The sequence below is a fragment of the Oryza sativa genome, chromosome 9, assembly GCF_034140825.1.
Source record: "Oryza sativa Japonica Group chromosome 9, ASM3414082v1".
Lineage (NCBI taxonomy): Eukaryota > Viridiplantae > Streptophyta > Magnoliopsida > Poales > Poaceae > Oryza > Oryza sativa.
The window spans coordinates 16191888-16208640 of NC_089043.1; the positions used below are offsets into that span (position 1 = coordinate 16191888).

General features: G+C 40.0%; 1 protein-coding gene across 1 annotated transcript; it reads left to right on the plus strand.

Moving 5' to 3' along the window:
• The first annotated feature begins 1687 nt into the window (after nt 1-1687).
• Nucleotides 1688-16051, plus strand: LOC4346854 (aminopeptidase M1-C-like). The gene is made up of 20 exons (NM_001422737.1): nt 1688-2088; nt 8621-8896; nt 8991-9136; nt 9509-9611; nt 9742-9928; nt 10060-10153; nt 10296-10449; nt 10592-10696; nt 10783-10899; nt 11289-11402; nt 12223-12405; nt 12803-13088; nt 13186-13307; nt 13397-13494; nt 13630-13807; nt 13949-14063; nt 14156-14223; nt 14345-14422; nt 15379-15456; nt 15550-16051. The coding sequence occupies exons 1-20, from the start codon at nt 1912-1914 to the stop codon at nt 15730-15732; spliced, it is 2862 nt and encodes a 953-aa protein (NP_001409666.1). The 5' UTR covers nt 1688-1911; the 3' UTR covers nt 15733-16051.
• The last annotated feature ends 702 nt before the right edge of the window (nt 16052-16753 follow it).

Consider the following 16753-nt stretch of genomic DNA (forward strand, 5'->3'; position numbering starts at 1 on the left):
CGGTGCGATTTTTTTTTCGTTTTTCTTTTGTCTCGGTTGTTATAAGCAACCGGGATTAAAAATAGATCTTTAGTCCCGGTTGGTCATAGAGGGGTCTGACACAGCCTGCCTTCTTTCGAACCGGGACTACCAACCGGGACTAAAGATCAAAAAGTGACGTCAGCTTTTTCAACCGGGACTAAAGATCATCGGTTCTTATTCAAACCGAGATTATTGTAGATTTTGGACAACCGACCAAAGCTGGTTTCTCTACCATTGAAATGTGATTGGTAAGAGTATAACCGTTTGTTTCTCCCCAGCGGCTTATAAGATGCATTTAGTTTTTGTCTACCTTAAAATAGAATACATAATCTCTGTAATCAACGGTTGATCATTGTGCTGATTGGATTTCACTCACATTCGATAACCAACGTTGAACCAAAAATAAAAAAAAAACGTCGGAAAGTAAATGAGTTGTAAATTAATCATTCAGCCAAATCTCGCCACCATCATAGCCATCAAATCCAGTTTGACGAGAGCATTGCTACCAAGGACACCACGTCATCAGAGAACCCCCAATGCGACTCCTCCAAGAAGGTCACAACATATAAGATGTCGTTGTCACTATTTCCAACTTCCAAAACTAGGTTTTAACCCAGAGATTCTAAAACTAGATTCCTAGACTAGGATAAACGGTCTACATTCGCTGTCAGGTAAATTTAGACAGTGTATCCTAATTATACAAATCTAGACAGTTTATCTTACTATAAATTTAGTCAGTCTATCTAAATTTGTAGTAGTCTAATCTAAGGCCCTATTTGATTCAGCTTAGGATTATTATAATCTGGATTATTAGTAGTAAGCTAAAACAAACAAGTAGATTATTATAATCTATAAGCTAGATTAGTATAATCCAATAAACTCCTCTATAGGAGCTTTTTCTAGATTATTGAGTGGCTAAAGACCCACTACCCTTATATGCCTCTAATAATCCAGAGAAACAAACAACTCGCAGCTTATTCTGTCAGCTTATTATAATCCAGCTTATAGTAATCTGATTTAATAATCTAGTTACAATAATCTTAACTGAAACAAACAGGGCCTAAGACTAGTTATATTTCCAGACACAGCAGTAGGTGGTTAGAAGATTTGTTGGAGGGATTGTATCACCTAAAAGTCTCTAATTTTGGACTTGAGAGGATGTTACGGGAACCTTGGTGATGCTAATCGGTACTCCTATCCTTAAAAAAACAATTTTTGACTATGTATCTAGATATAGCCAACGTCTAGATACTTAATTACATAGGTAAAAGTTGTCTTTTTTTTAGACGGAGGATATAGACTTGTAGATTGTAGACTAGTCTGGTTTAATGTTGGTCGATCACATTACATTTCAATCCAAATAACACAATAACCATCCATTAAATACATATAGTTAAAATTTTAACTTGCAATTAATAGCTAAAATTCGATTGTTTTGGACGGGAAGTAGTAGACAGTACAAGCTGAGTGGTTGGTTAATTTGTTTTCCTTGTTGGCGTCTTTCGCCGTCGTTATCGATCGATATCGACGGATCGATCCGGGAGAAGTGACATCGATTTTTTTCAGGTTTGAATCATATCGATCGCATCGCTTGACTGGCTGCTACTAGCAGAGAGAGACGAGACGAGATAGAGCTAAGCTTACAACTTCCCCGGTCAACGTAGCCGGCGCAACCGCGCGCGCTCCAGTCCAAGCCTAGCCCTACTTATGCGCGCCACCGCCCGCGCACGCACGCACTCGCCGAGGAGAATTGGAGGAGGAGACCACCTCGCCGGAGAGAGGGGGAAACCACCGTGTGCTTAGGTCGCCGGCGGCGTGCGTGCGTGCGTGAGTGAGTGAGTGAGAAGTGAGAGAGAAGAAGAAGGGGCCGGGCTTTTGATTTCGTTCTCCATGGCTCGAGCCGCCACTGCGGCGGCGCTGCTGCTCCTGCCGCTCGTCGTCGTCGTCGTCGCTGCCGCGGCGGCGGCGGCGGCGGAGGAGATGAGGTACGGCGGCGGGGAACGCGGGCGGAGGCTGGGGCGGCACTGCGGCGGCGGCGGCGGTGGCGGCGGGGGCGCTTCCACGCAGGTAAGTGACTGGGTTTATAACTCTACTATTGTAGGCGTATATACGTGGAAATGTCAATGGCGAATAGATTTAAGTGGTGTTGCGTTGCCAACTTATCTCGTAAGTATCTTTACGGCATGGTCACAGGAACATATATTTCCTTGTGCATAAATATTTTTAAAATCTTGATTCAAATCCGGACTCTATATTTAAACTGGATGTACACGTGCATAAATATTTTTAAAATTTTGATTAATATCCAGACTCTATGTTTAAACTGGATGTACACCGTCCATACTTACTATACATATATACTCTCTCCTTTCATATTATAAGTCGTTTAATTTGATTTTTTTTTCTACTTCAAACTTATTTAATGTGACTAAATTTATAGAAAAATTATAGTAATAACATTTTCAATACAAACAAATATATTATCAAAATATATTTAATGCTATATTTAATTAAACTAATTTGGTGTTGTAAATGGTGCTATTTTTTCTATAAATTTAGTTAAACCCAAAAAATTATAACTAAGAAAAAATCAAATAACTTATAATATTAAAGAGAGAGGAAGTATATCCGATGATCAAATTGGATAAAGGATAATATAATACTAACAAGTATATATATTCTCAAAAATACTACAATACTAATCCTTAATTTACCAGCAGGTTCTGTAAATATCTCCGAATAGAAAATTACGTTTACCAAAGTGACATTCAAAACCTTTTTTAGAAATTAAGTTCAATTCTATATATGCTATATCACTGCATATTATCGAAAGAGGGCGTCCTAGAAATTGAGTAATATAGTATAAGGACATTCGTAATAGTTAGGATCCCTTTGAATCGCAGAAATAAAAAAACGAAGAAATAGAAAAAACACAGGATTCTAACAGGAATTAAAATGTAAAACAAATGATTGCAAAATATAGAAAAACACACATAAATAACCGTTTAAACCGTAGGAAAAACTCAAAAATCGGATGAGGGAGATAGACCCAAAGCAAAATTTCCAAGAGCTTTGAGCTCTTGCTAAATTTCCTCCAAAATCTCTATAGGATTGTCTATTCCATAGGAGTTTCAAATGATTGGATAGGATTCATTTCTTTGATTCAAAAGTATTTATAGAAATTTTTTATATAGTAGAATTGAAATCCTCTAAAATACTGCTATGTTTTTTCTCTAAATCAAAGCATGTTAGAATACGTTCTGGATTGTCTACTGTAGGTTGGGAGTACTAACATATTTGGCATTGACTAATTAATGCTCGTGGAATCACGGGCTAGGTTAGTTGTGTCGTATTCACGGTCATACCCAGATCTGTGTAGACTGGTGGTTGTAGCGTGCGCATGCAAGGGTGGATCACTGCATGTTACTGTATGTTAGCTGCGCCATGAATGCTATCCGCAGTGACCAGTAGTAGGGCACCAGCTGTTGAGGTTCAGGTCTCCTGCTTCTGCTGCTTTCATGCAGCCTTTGGACCGTCAACATGCTGGGCTGTACGTTCAGTAAAGTAGGGCCATTAATCTTTGAGGCCCACTTCCATTCACCCTGGGCCGGGCCGGGCCGGGTGATACCTATTCCATGAGAGTTTTTTTTTTCCTCTTGTGCTTCTCATCGTCTTCTTGTTAACTTATTATCAGCCACAACCAAATTTTGAAGTCCTTTCATCGTGGTATATTTTTATGTTAGATTTACATATTATTTATTTATTTATTTATTTTATTTGTTGTTGTATGGTTTATGCGCTATAAGGAAAATGATTAGAGCAGCATGATTCTTTCCCCGCATGGAAGCTTCTTTGGGATCAGCTTAAAGAACAAGCATATTGCAACCTTTTTAAGTTGTGTTTACTAGGGCTTAAATTTAGACCTCTAGCTACGAATTGAACGTATATCAACTAGTTAAATTTCTTGTGGTGAAAATAATCCACCCGGGTTCAAGTCCTAAACTTGACATAGGTGCTCGCATTTACGACTAATTATTATTATGGTCAGTGGCAGATATGCCATGCAGCTATGGGGTCTTGAATCCCCACTCACTACTAAATTTTTTTGACATATATCTATTAGAAGAGTGGACTATAGTTTTGTATAGTTTGTTCAGCCCTCCTGTTAGTTCTTTCTAGATCCGTCTCTGATTCTATTTAATTATTCTTTTAATGGTAGGTGACGTACCCATCGATACGTTGCTTAAATCGGTAAGAGAGGACAGACAATTTAATCATAGTCTCGTCAACAGAATTATTATACACGCGTGACCAACTTAAGTATGATGGAAAATGCCTAAGAGCAAGTTAAAAGGAGTGCACGGGGAGGGAAGATCGCTAATTCACTAGGGCAGGATGGGCTTGTTAGGACAAGAGCAATGCGTCACATTATTTGTTCTGCCTGGGGATGTCACATTGGATGGAACTTGTACCAAGCAACTTAACCCACAGTGCAAGCTAATTGAAATGGCTCCACCAACATCACTTTTTCATCTTTCACCTATCTCTCTCTCTCCTCTTTACCTTTCCCATCCATCCCCTCCCAACAGATTCCTCTCCATCTTCGGGCAACCCCATCGGCGCCTGCCTCCCTCCCCTACCCGCCTCAGTGTTCAATGGCGGTGGCGGTGGCGAACGGCATCCCACGGGCTCGGCGCCCGACGGCGGCGGCAGACTTGGCCACGTCTCCTCTTGCGTGCCCCCGCCACCTCGTCCGCGTCTTCCTCGGCGCGAGCAGCGATGTCGCCCGCGGCGGATCGAGGGCGGCGCGAGGCGCGAGCGCCGGGACGGCCCGAGCGGCGGCGACGGCGGTGGCGGATCGAGGGCGGCCCGGCGGAGCGGCGGGGTGGCGAGATCCAACCCCCCTCTCCTCTTCCTAAGCGGCAGCGGCGGGGCGGCTAGGTGCCTTCTCGTTCACCTCCTCCTCGTCGCCTCTCGTCCGGTCCTCTCTCTCTCCCCTCATCTCGCCGTCTTCGGTGGAGCTCGGCACGGCGGATGACGGCGGCGGCGTCGAGCGGCCGCGGCACCTTTGAGTGGCGTGGCAGAAGACGAAAACGGCGTCAAGCGGCGCAGCGGATCTCACGGCCGCGGCACTGTGGATGACGGCGGGGCGCAGGCACAGAGCCACGGACAACGGCGGCGGCAGCGGCGCTCCTACTCCTCTCCCTCTCCGGCGAGCTTCTTCGGCGTGGAAGTGGCTTCTCCGGCGAGCTTCTTCCCTCTCTCTCCTGCTCTGTGTGTGGCATGCTTTTTCTCTGACAAATTTAGTTGAGGTTCTCGGAGCCAAAACAAGCCACACGAACCTAGTTTTTACATGGGTCCCACCTCCTTCTCTCCTCCACACGGACATTGTGCATAGTTGGATAGACTTTGCCACATGTCATGTGTGTGCATTGTGAACACCCTTACGGCTGCACAAAACACATGTTTTTTTTTCTTTTTTTTAAAAAAGATCAGCACCGACTGCACGTCTGTTACGGAGTGCGATAGATTGTGCTATCAACTGACGATGAGTCGCCCACTTTATTTTCCTTTAGTTCTTTCTCCACATATATAGAAATTAGAATGACATAGCATATTTTATAGTCCACTAAGTTAGTCTACTGCACCCACTCTGCTCTAATTCCAATTTCGTCTGCTGTTCAAAGTGCAGTGGATTCGTAATGTGACAACCGACAACAAAGCTTCTTCATCCTGATTAATCCCCTGAATCAACTCTAATTAACAAGCTTATTCGCCCATAGTAGAATAGTGCGTGACGCTTATCGATAGGAATTTGTCATATATGTTGGAGCTGCATATAATTGCTCGATCAAGGCATCTTTAAAAAAACTCATTAATGATAATAGGATACGATAATAACTGAAACGCCCTTTTGCATTATTGCGCTTGTCGGTGCCGTTGCCATTCCCATTTTTCATAAAGTGGCACCATTCATTATGAAGCTGATTTGAATTAATAAAAATTATGCTTTCAATCGAATTATCATTACTTCATCATGTGATCCTTTTTCGATTATATTTCTCTCAAACATCAGCGACAATAATTGGATATGCTCCCATGTGTTAAAATAGAAAAAAAAAATGAACCAACGCAGTGCACATGCTCATTTGTTTATGATCCATTCACAGACATGCGCATGAGAGCAGCTCAAGAACAAACAAAATATGCGCTACAGAATTTGGATATCATTTTATAATATCCTGATCACCCTGGGCCCCGTGTTTAAGCTGTTCAAGGCACGTGCTGCGTTTCAGTATGAAAATCGAAAATATTGGGTGATTAATGTAGAGTGACAGTGTGACACACCTTCACTTTGAGGGAGCAATTATGTTCCACGTGGCCCATAAAAGATGACATCGATCTTATATTAAGAACAGCAAATAAAAATATCTCGGCAAAATATTTCAAAAAGAAACAACGGCAAAATAGAAAAGCACTAGCTCCCTCTCATCATAAATATTTGACGCGACTGATGTAGTTTGATCGCTCGTTTTATTTAAAAATTATATGCAAATATGAAAAATATATAAGTCACACTTAAAATATCATTGATAACAAAACAAATGATGACAAAATAAATAGCATTTACACGATTATTTTAATAAGATGACTGGTCCAACTTTATTGGTAAAGTTAATTGTGTCAAAATAATTATGAGATGGAGGGAGTATTATGCATCAAAATTTATTTAAATTCGTGGAGCATCAAGTATTGGTGACCAAACTATATAAGATTCGATATGTATGGTTAACAATTTAATATTGTACTCGCTTCGTTTTAAGTTACAGGATGTATTTTGTTTTTTAAAGTCTTGACCAACAGTTACTTCATTAAATGTATCCTTTTGAAAAAAAATGATACCACTCGATTCGTATTCAAAAATACTTTTTTATAATTATATTTTTCGTGTTATATAAATATTACTTGTTGGCCAAAGTCCTACATCCTATATTTTAAAACCAAGGGAGCAGTAAACATCGTTGGTGAAATCTAGAATAATGATCCATAGTTACAACGCCAGCAACAAACACGGTATAAAACAGTAATCATCGATCCTGCAGGTTTTGTTTGATCCTTTGCACGTTATAAATTTCACATAACCATGGTTTGAACTTGGAAATGTTTTAGAATTTCGAGTGTAACATTTGGAGCTAAAAATGAGTTCACAATTAATAGACGTATATTAAGGGTTTAAATGAGTTCACAATAAAGGAGGGTAACTCATCTGGGTTTAAAATTCGTTGTCCACGTATATTAAGTACACAATAAGGACGTTTTCAGTGGGATTTATTGATGGTATTGGGAGTTGCTGCTGGTCTCTACTCCCTCCTTCCAAAAATATAAGGCCTATTCCTTTTTCATCAAAACATCAAAACCAAAAAGCAATTAACTCACTCACCATATAGCAAAACCAATGAACATGTAACCAATAAGTATTAGAATGGCTTCTTGGTTTTCAATCAACAATTTAATTTAGCACACAGGACTCATATTTTTTGAGAAATCGAAGAATGAAATATGTCTCATATTTTTTTTTGAAGGAGGGAGTATTTATTTTCTTCTTTTTTTTTTTGAGAAACTGCGTACTTCATCCATCCCATAAAAAACCAATCTAATACTAGATATGACACATCCTAATACAATGAATCTGGACATACATCTGTCCAGATTCGTTGTACTAGGATATGTCACATCCAGTCCCAGATTTATTTATTTTTGGACGGAGGGAGTAAGTAGTAACTCTATTTAAGTCACATTTGTACAATCGTCCTCTTGAGAAGATAGAATAAAACCCTTAGGAACAAATACCCTGTAAAACAGCTAGAGAAACAACTTCTTTTACGAGCCTATGTGCTACCATATTCGTCGAGCAATGAACTCTGAAAGACGTTTAATCTGGACTTAAACTAACTTCATGATTCTATAAATAGAACGGTTTAGTTCTGACTAAAATACCGTCCTAGTCATTTCCATAGCATCATTATTCAATTAGAACGGTCTCCATTTCTTTTAATGTGGGTTAGAAACGTATTAGTGTGCGTATGTTCACAAATGCTTCATTCATTATAAAAACTTCTGCTAGTAGAAGCACCAGTGATGCGTGGTAGAGTTGTGGGTGTATAATTTTACCCACCATAATTTAAATTCTGGTGCCCACGAATATTACGTATATGCAAATGAACTTTCGAACATGATTTTAGTGAGATCAGTGATGTGTCGCTAGTTTCCGTCTCTTAGAGCATGTGTTAGGGGACATATTAGTGGGGTGTTACGTGTGTAGTGGTGTGTGCGTGTGTGTAAAAAGAAAACTTCCGCTATATAAGTAGGAGTATGAAACATGTGGAGTAGATTCGGATGAAACTGACTTTTTTTTTTTTTTGCTGTGATGATAATTTGACTGTCACTGTCAGTCGTTGGCTAGACGTTAATACTCCTACTTCCGATAGATTATAAAACCAAACCCCGCACGCTTCGCCTTTGCTCGCCGCGTCTTCCCTTCTTCTCTCTCTCTCGGCCTTAACTAAACCCGAATCTTTTCTCTTAATCCCGCGCGCAGTGCACGAATCTCAAAGCGGCCCCGGCTCCTTCCCCTTCACCGGCGGCGATGGCGCCGGCTCCGGCTCCGGCGGGCTCGGCCGACCAGTTCCGCGGGCAGGCGAGGCTGCCGCGGTTCGCGGCGCCGCGGCGGTACGAGCTCCGCCTCCGGCCCGACCTCGACGCATGCGTCTTCACCGGCGACGCGTCCGTGGTCGTCGACGTCTCCGCGCCCACCCGCTTCCTCGTCCTCAACGCCGCCGACCTCGCCGTCGACCGCGCCTCCATCCGCTTCCAGGTAGTAGATATATAGACCTCTCTGCACCTTCTCCTCCTCCTCCTCCTCCTCGCCGCGCCGCAGTCTCACTCGCCGTGGTTGGGGTTGGTTGCAGGGGTTGGCGCCGACGGAGGTGTCGCTGTTCGAGGACGACGAGATCCTGGTGCTGGAGTTCGACGGGGAGCTGCCGCTCGGCGAGGGCGTGCTCGCCATGGACTTCAACGGCACGCTCAACGATCAGATGAGGGGATTTTACCGAAGGTAATTTTTAATGCATTTAAATCACCAATGGCAGTGGCAAGTTCACAGCCTGAAAGCTGGCACTTTCGTTTGTTGAAATTTCTGCTTTATTCCGTGAACCTCTGTTGAAATGCTCGGAATCGTCAGTGCAAAATCGTGGAGTTGTAGGCAAAGGAGATAACTGATAAATATATAGTCTGATGGTCTGCCTACTTTGCACTTATATTGATTGTGATTCACAAATCAGTTGCAAGAATACTTTTCTATAGATGCTGAGGGCTTTTTATGCAAGCATGTGGTTGGAAAGTAGTTATGAATCTGTGCTTTGGGTCTATTTCGACAAGTTGTGTGTATCATCTACATTTTCATATGAGAAAATGCCATTCGTTGCAGTAAATATGAGTATAAAGGGGAGACAAAAAACATGGCGGTGACACAGTTTGAGGCTGTGGATGCTCGACGGTGCTTCCCCTGCTGGGATGAGCCTGCATTCAAGGTTAATTCTTATGATAGCACGACTTGTTCAATAATCATAATTTTCTTGTCCAGATGTTTGATGCAATATGTGTTGACATATCATATCTATTTTTTCTGTTGTTTCCCCTCTTCATATTTAATATTTTCAGGCAAAGTTCAAGTTAACACTTGAAGTTCCATCTGAGCTAGTAGCATTGTCCAACATGCCAGTAGCTTGTGAGACAATTGCTGGTCCTATCAAGACCATCCACTACGAAGAATCGCCGCTTATGTCAACTTATTTGGTGGCCATAGTTGTTGGTTTGTTTGATTATGTAGAAGGTGTAACATCGGAAGGTAACCATCTTTATTCTCGTCCCAGTAATTCAACATTGTTGATGGTTCATAGTTTCTCACATTGAAGGTGCTTTAGGAGCCATTTTTTCCCTTTTACATTCCATTTCATTAGTGTGTTTAATTGTGTTCAGGCAACAAAGTCCGTGTGTACACTCAAGTTGGTAAGAGTAGTCAAGGGAAGTTTGCACTAGATATTGGAGTGAAGTCATTGAATTTCTACAAAGAGTATGATCACAACCTGTACCTGTATTGCTTTCTAATTAGTTTCTAAACAACTATAATAATTCAGCTAATGCATATTCTATGTGCCCAAGGTTGTTGCTTGAATTAAATCATTAACCAATAGTTCATTCCTTCTGTGCTCTAGCTACTTTGATACTCCATATCCACTCCCTAAGTTGGACATGGTTGCTATTCCTGATTTCGCTGCTGGGGCCATGGAGAACTATGGATTGGTCACTTACCGGGAAGTTTCTTTGCTTTTTGATGAGCAGTCTTCATCAGCATCTTTCAAACAGAATGTATATATCATAACTCAGATTCTTTTTAGTTACATATTTCATCATTTATGGTTCACTTTGTAAATAGTGATGCATTATTATTTATTAGACATTTTCTTTGGGACGTCCAAATTCCTTCAGTGTAAGCAACTGTTCTTTTTAGGTTGCAATTACCGTGGCACATGAACTGGCTCATCAATGGTTTGGTAATCTTGTAACCATGGAATGGTGGACTCACTTGTGGCTAAACGAGGGTTTTGCTACATGGGTAATCAATTATACAACACTGAATTTTAGAAATTTAATATCAGGATACTACTGTATACTGAATGGTTGGACCTTTTATTTCGACAGATGAGCCATTTGTCAGTAGATTCTTTTTTCCCTCAATGGAATATCTGGACACAGTTTCTTGATAGTACAACCTCTGCTCTCAAATTGGATTCACAAGCTGAGTCCCATCCTATTGAGGTAATAGCTGTTTGATACATGCCATGGTCTGGTACTCTGGTTCAATGGTTCAAAACATTGATGCATTTCTTATGGTGTACACCAAATTTGTCTAAAACCGTAAATGCTATGCATTATATCGCTGTAGAAAGTAGAGAATATATTGTTGTGCAAATTTTGACCATGATAAGTGACGCTGATGCATAATATGCTGGTTACATTCTTAAATATCCACTAGCTAATTCACTGTTGAATCTTGACTTTTCTATGTGGTAATAAGATGGAAATGTTAATTTTGAGGTCAAATTAATAAGTGCACCAATACAATTACACTTCAGCTGGTGGCACTTTAACATTTTGTTTCAATGCTGACTAGTGATTTGTTTCAATATTTGTTGCTGTTTACTCAGGTTGAAATACACCATGCCAGTGAGGTAGATGAGATTTTCGATGCCATTAGCTATGACAAGGGTGCTTCTGTTATTCGTATGCTACAAAGTTACCTAGGTGCAGAGCGTTTTCAGGTTTCATACTGGCTCTCCTTGAAATTCTTCAGAATCGTGTTATTCTTATCTGTAGTGAGCACCTTTTGCTCAACTGTATTGCTTAGAAGCGTATGAAAATTACCCCAAACCATTTTCTTTCTTTGCTCTCGGAGGAAGCATTGACCCTTTAGTCTGTCCACTATTCATTTAGTTGAAAAACGTCAAGTGGACCTTTGGATATTCCAAGTTTCCAATATTTTAAATGCGTGAATGATCCTTAGGCGATACAATTGGTGTTAATGTTCTTTTGTTAGTGATTTTGTAAGTGAAATTCTTTTTTTAAAAGCTTCCTATATTTTTTAGGGCAAATATTACCATTTCCCCCCTAATCATCTTGCTTTTGTTTAACGAGTACCCTGTTATCGATGACGAGTCAACCATTAATACTTCATTGCACGTACTTGCATGGTACTTTTGGACATATACTCAAATGATATAAAGAAGCAAGATTCAACAGATGAAAATATTAATCCTGTAGAGAGAGGCACAACTTCAATAAGGGTTTGATGGCCATCTTGTGTACTTCTCTAGGGTGGGTAACAATTTACAACCTGTAACACCATGTACAAGTTACAGGAGTTGGAGCTATCTTTGCCCTTTTTTTGTTGATCATATCATAAATATGAACAAATTGTAAACCCACTAATATGATAAAGCTCCATTTTTGTTAATTACATATTTATCGAAGGTCAATTCTTGCTTACTTCTTTATCTTGTTTCTTCATTATTGCTGTGTGACTCCACAAATTCTCCTAATGCATCCTCTTGTACTAAACTTGTGGAACTGTTACTCTTTCAGAAAGCATTAACTTCATATATAAAAAAGTATGCCTACTCAAATGCTAAAACCGAGGACTTGTGGGCTGTTCTTGAAGAGGTATCTGGTGAACCTGTCAAGGATTTGATGACTACGTGGACGAAGCAACAAGGTTATCCTGTTATCAGCGTGAAGCTTAAAGGGCACGACTTGGAACTTGAACAGGTAATAAATTATCGAAAAGAGTAGCGTCATTCCAATGTACTGCACATTCATCTACTTCTGAACCACCTATATGTAAATTCATTATGCATATGGTTTGCTTTTCCTTTCTATTTTGCCGAGGTATGATTAGTGAGGTACAATTCCTAAATTAAAATCCTGTATGAAATGTTTATGACAAATATTACATAAAAAAATTATGACAGAACTTCATCTTAGTTTAATTTTTGTGCCTGCTATTTATGAAGATGTAATTGGCTGACTAGAATTTACGTTGCCCTTTCAGTGCAAGACAAGTTCCACAAGTAGTTCCCATAATATCAAAATTTCAACGGCACACGGGTCAAATTCTGTTTTGACGCATTTCTGACGCTCTCTCTCTCTCTCTTTTTTGTCACAGGACCAATTTTTGTTAAATGGAACCTCTGGTGCTGGCATCTGGATTGTCCCTATAACTTTAGGATGCTGTTCACATGATAAACAGAAAAGATTATTGTTGAAACATAAACATGATAACATAAAGGCCATTGTTTCGCAATGTGATAGCCGACAGAAGGGTGGAAACTTTTGGATTAAGTTGAACATTGATGAAACAGGATTTTATAGGGTTAAATATGATGATGAGCTTACAGCTGCACTTCGAAATGCATTGCAGGCCAAGAAGCTCTCTCTAATGGACGAAATTGGTAAACACAACCTGTGGCACTATTAAATTTCTATTGCAATGTTTTTTTTCCTGGGCGCTATTGCAGCGATTAAAGGTGTTATAACACTATATTACAGGCATTGTGGACGATGCACATGCCCTTTCTATTGCCTGCAAGCAAACATTGTCATCGTTGCTCCACTTGCTGTATGCGTTCCGTGACGAGGCTGATTACAGTGTTCTTTCACACATAAATTCTGTATGTGTATTTTATGTTGAATTAAATTCCAGGATATTCAGTTATTCGTTGGCAATGATTTGTATATATCTTTTACTTTGGCTTGTCAGGTAACTTCAAGTGTTGCGAAAATATCAATTGATGCTACTCCTGACCTGGCTGGTGACATCAAGCAACTTTTTATCAAGCTTCTTCTCCCGCCTGCTAAGTATGTTTACCATGTTTGCTGCTTTTTAGTTCTCAATATATTATTTCCCATTGTATGTTCATACTATGTGTATGTTTGTTAAACATGCCTTCCTTTGTGGCCATGCATACACGATGACATAAATTTTATTTGCAGAAAATTAGGTTGGGACCCTAAAGATGGTGAAAGCCACCTGAATGCAATGCTCAGACCAATGCTTTTGGTTGCCCTTGTTCAGCTTGGGCATGATAAGACTATAAATGAGGGATTCAGGCGTTTCCAAATCTTCTTTGATGATCGCAACACTTCCCTTCTTACTCCAGATACTAGAAAGGTCCTTCTTTTACCCCTACTTTACATGGTCCTCTTTCTTTTTTGACTCATCTGTATCTTTTTTTACAAAAATGAATTGATATCTGTATATCTTCTATTTGAAGACGAATTCATCTCTGTATATTTTGCATTTTTTTTTCAGGCTGCATACCTCTCTGTGATGCATAATGTTAGTAGCACAAACAGATCTGGTTATGATGCTCTTCTAAAGGTCTACAGGAAATCAGCTGAAGGGGAGGAAAAGTTACGTGTCTTAGGTTGATATCTTCTCAGCCATCTTGTGTTAACAATGCTTGCTGATATTTTGGGTTATCCAGACTTCCTGAGGGCTCTGTCTCCTTATCTGTAGGCACACTTTCTTCTTGCCAGGATAAGGATATTGTTCTTGAATCATTGAATTTAATTTTCACAGATGAGGTAAATTGCTAAATGGTTTTTTTCTTCCATGACTCCATTGGAAGGACCTGATTGAACTTATACTTTTACATTAGCTACCTGTAAGTTATATACAGGTCTCATTTGTTTCTCTTGCTTATAGGTTCGCAATCAAGATGCATATCGTGTGCTTGGAGGTGTCATAATAGAGGCACGTGAAACTGCATGGTCCTGGTTGAAGGTACAAAAAGTCCAGTTACCTCTATGCGTTACCGCAACATAAAATTTGTGATATCTGGACCTTTGAAGCATGTGATTCTCCTAGGATCTTTAAATATAATGAAATATCCACTTATTGGATGTTTTTTCTGCCCTAGAAAGCATCAAAATTATGCAAATTTTCTACATTCAAAATTATAAGTAAATAGCTAAATTTCGTGCTTTCTTCAAGTAGCATTTCCTTCAAGTAATCGAATTGTGTAGATACGTCAAATGGGGGTTATATTTGTAAGAGAAAAGGACAATTATAGTTTCCTTAGCTACTTTGCTGGACTATTTTACACTATATTATTTTCATGTTACCTTACCCATTGAATCCTTCTTTTAAAGTCACTTCACTCCCTGATGATATTGTCTTTTTTTGCCTCCTTGTACAAGTCATGTTTTACAAAGAAATTTTGTAGGATGGTAGATTACCGCATATGCTATATTACTAATTATTCTCGAAAATTTCCATGACTTTTGAAAATCAGTCTTTATTGCTATGAACCTATGCAAGTAGCCTCTCCGAAGAACACTTTGAATGATAAATCAAATGGGTTACCCTTGTTTGAGAATTAGTAACTTCCACTCTTGTTTATCTTGCTTCTATCCATTTCCTTACAAAATACCCCCTTCGTCCCCAAATATAAGAGATTCACACATTCAAAATTTGTCCTCGCAAACAAGGTGTCATAGAGTCCTGCTAATCCCTCCAACCACCCGTGATTCAAATTTCTCCCCATATTGCCCCAACCACCCTCCCACTCCCTACACACCCCTCATTATTTAATGATGGGCTCATAGTATTTTTCCTCTATCCTTAATTTCTCCGAAACAACCTAGACTCCCTTATATTTGGGGACGGAGGGAGTATTAAACATGCAATGAAGTAATAGAAAATGTTGAGCTTACAAATGTTGTTTCGTTCGGATGCAGGAAAACTGGGATCGTATCTCGGAGGCATTTTCAGGAAGTTCCCTCATATCGGATTTCATAAGATCTATTGTTACACTGGTATTACTCATCTGCATTCTCTGTTCAATTCCGCACGAGTTATCTCTCATCATGCCATTTGCTGAAACATGCTGCTTCTTTGTTTGCCGGTAGTTCACCTCGAAAGAGAAGGAAGCAGAGATCTCCCAGTTCTTCGCGACCCGCACTAAGCCCGGGTACGAGAGGACACTGAAGCAGAGCCTCGAGAGGGTGCTGATCAACGCCAGGTGGATCGAAGGCATCAGGGGTGAAGCTAAGCTTGCTCAGACTGTCCATGAGCTTCTTCACAAACCCTGATCTGTATCCGGTGTGATCCCTCCCCCCCGGGAGCTGCATTCCCTGCTATGAAGTGCCAACTTTAGGCGAAGCATTTGTCGTAGCAGCAGCATCCCAGCACATTGTTGCTCTCTGTTTATAAGTCATGAAGCATAGGCTGCATACGAGGCAAAGGGATATATAGTGCTTACCGTTTCTCTTCATAGGTTGTGTACAGCTTGTGCCCAGGAGCCATGCATATGATTCAAGAGTTGTCGCACAATTCTACTGTAGCTTTGAAGTGTCCGAGTGAATAAGATTTTACCTTTCAGCATTCTGTATCAGACCGAGCTCAACTATTTGTCGGGCGATTGTTCTCCTTGGCCATGATAACTTAGGCTGTGTTCTTCTCCCCCATTTTCCCAACCCACCTCTCGTTTTCCGCGCGCACGTTTTTCAAACTGCTAAACGGTGTGATTTATGTAAAAACTTTCTATATGAAAGTTGTTTAAAAAAACCATATTAATCTATTTTTTTTAAAAAAATACTTAATACTTAATTAATCATGCAATAAAACGAACTTCGTTTTGCGTACCGAACACGGCCTAAGTCAGATTTGCATGAACTAGCGGACTGATCACAAAGCGGTTAGTACCTCCAGGAAAAAAAATCGTGATAATTTAAGAGAGCTCTCCCCTTTCCCCTGTTTTTTTTTTCATTTCATTCTTAAAATAACCAAGCACGGTAAAAACGTACTCCATCCGTTTCACAATGTAAGTCATTCTAGCATTTTCCACATTCATATTGATGTATGTCTAGATTCATTAACATCAATATGAATGTGGAAAATGCTAGAATGACTTACATTGTGAAACGGATGGAGTATCTTGTTTGTCACTTTATCATGCTATAAACAGAAAACAAGAAACCATTACAAGCAGTCTTAATTCTTAAACCCTCAATCTCCAAAATGGAACTGAAAACCTCCTGTTTAAATAATGAAACCGAGCAGAAAGATGAATATTCCTTGCTCATTAGTCATTATTAAAAGGGCACCTACTCC

What these genes read in the sequence shown, in the direction of transcription:
- LOC4346854 (NM_001422737.1), top strand. Translation starts at nt 1,912, where the DNA reads ATGGCTCGAGCCGCCACTGCGGCGGCGCTGCTGCTCCTGCCGCTCGTC. An exon ending in CTGAGTCCCATCCTATTGAG is followed by an intron (nt 10,900 to 11,288) that starts GTAATAGCTGTT and finishes CTGTTTACTCAG; the next exon opens with GTTGAAATACACCATGCCAG. An exon ending in TAGGTGCAGAGCGTTTTCAG is followed by an intron (nt 11,403 to 12,222) that starts GTTTCATACTGG and finishes TTACTCTTTCAG; the next exon opens with AAAGCATTAACTTCATATAT.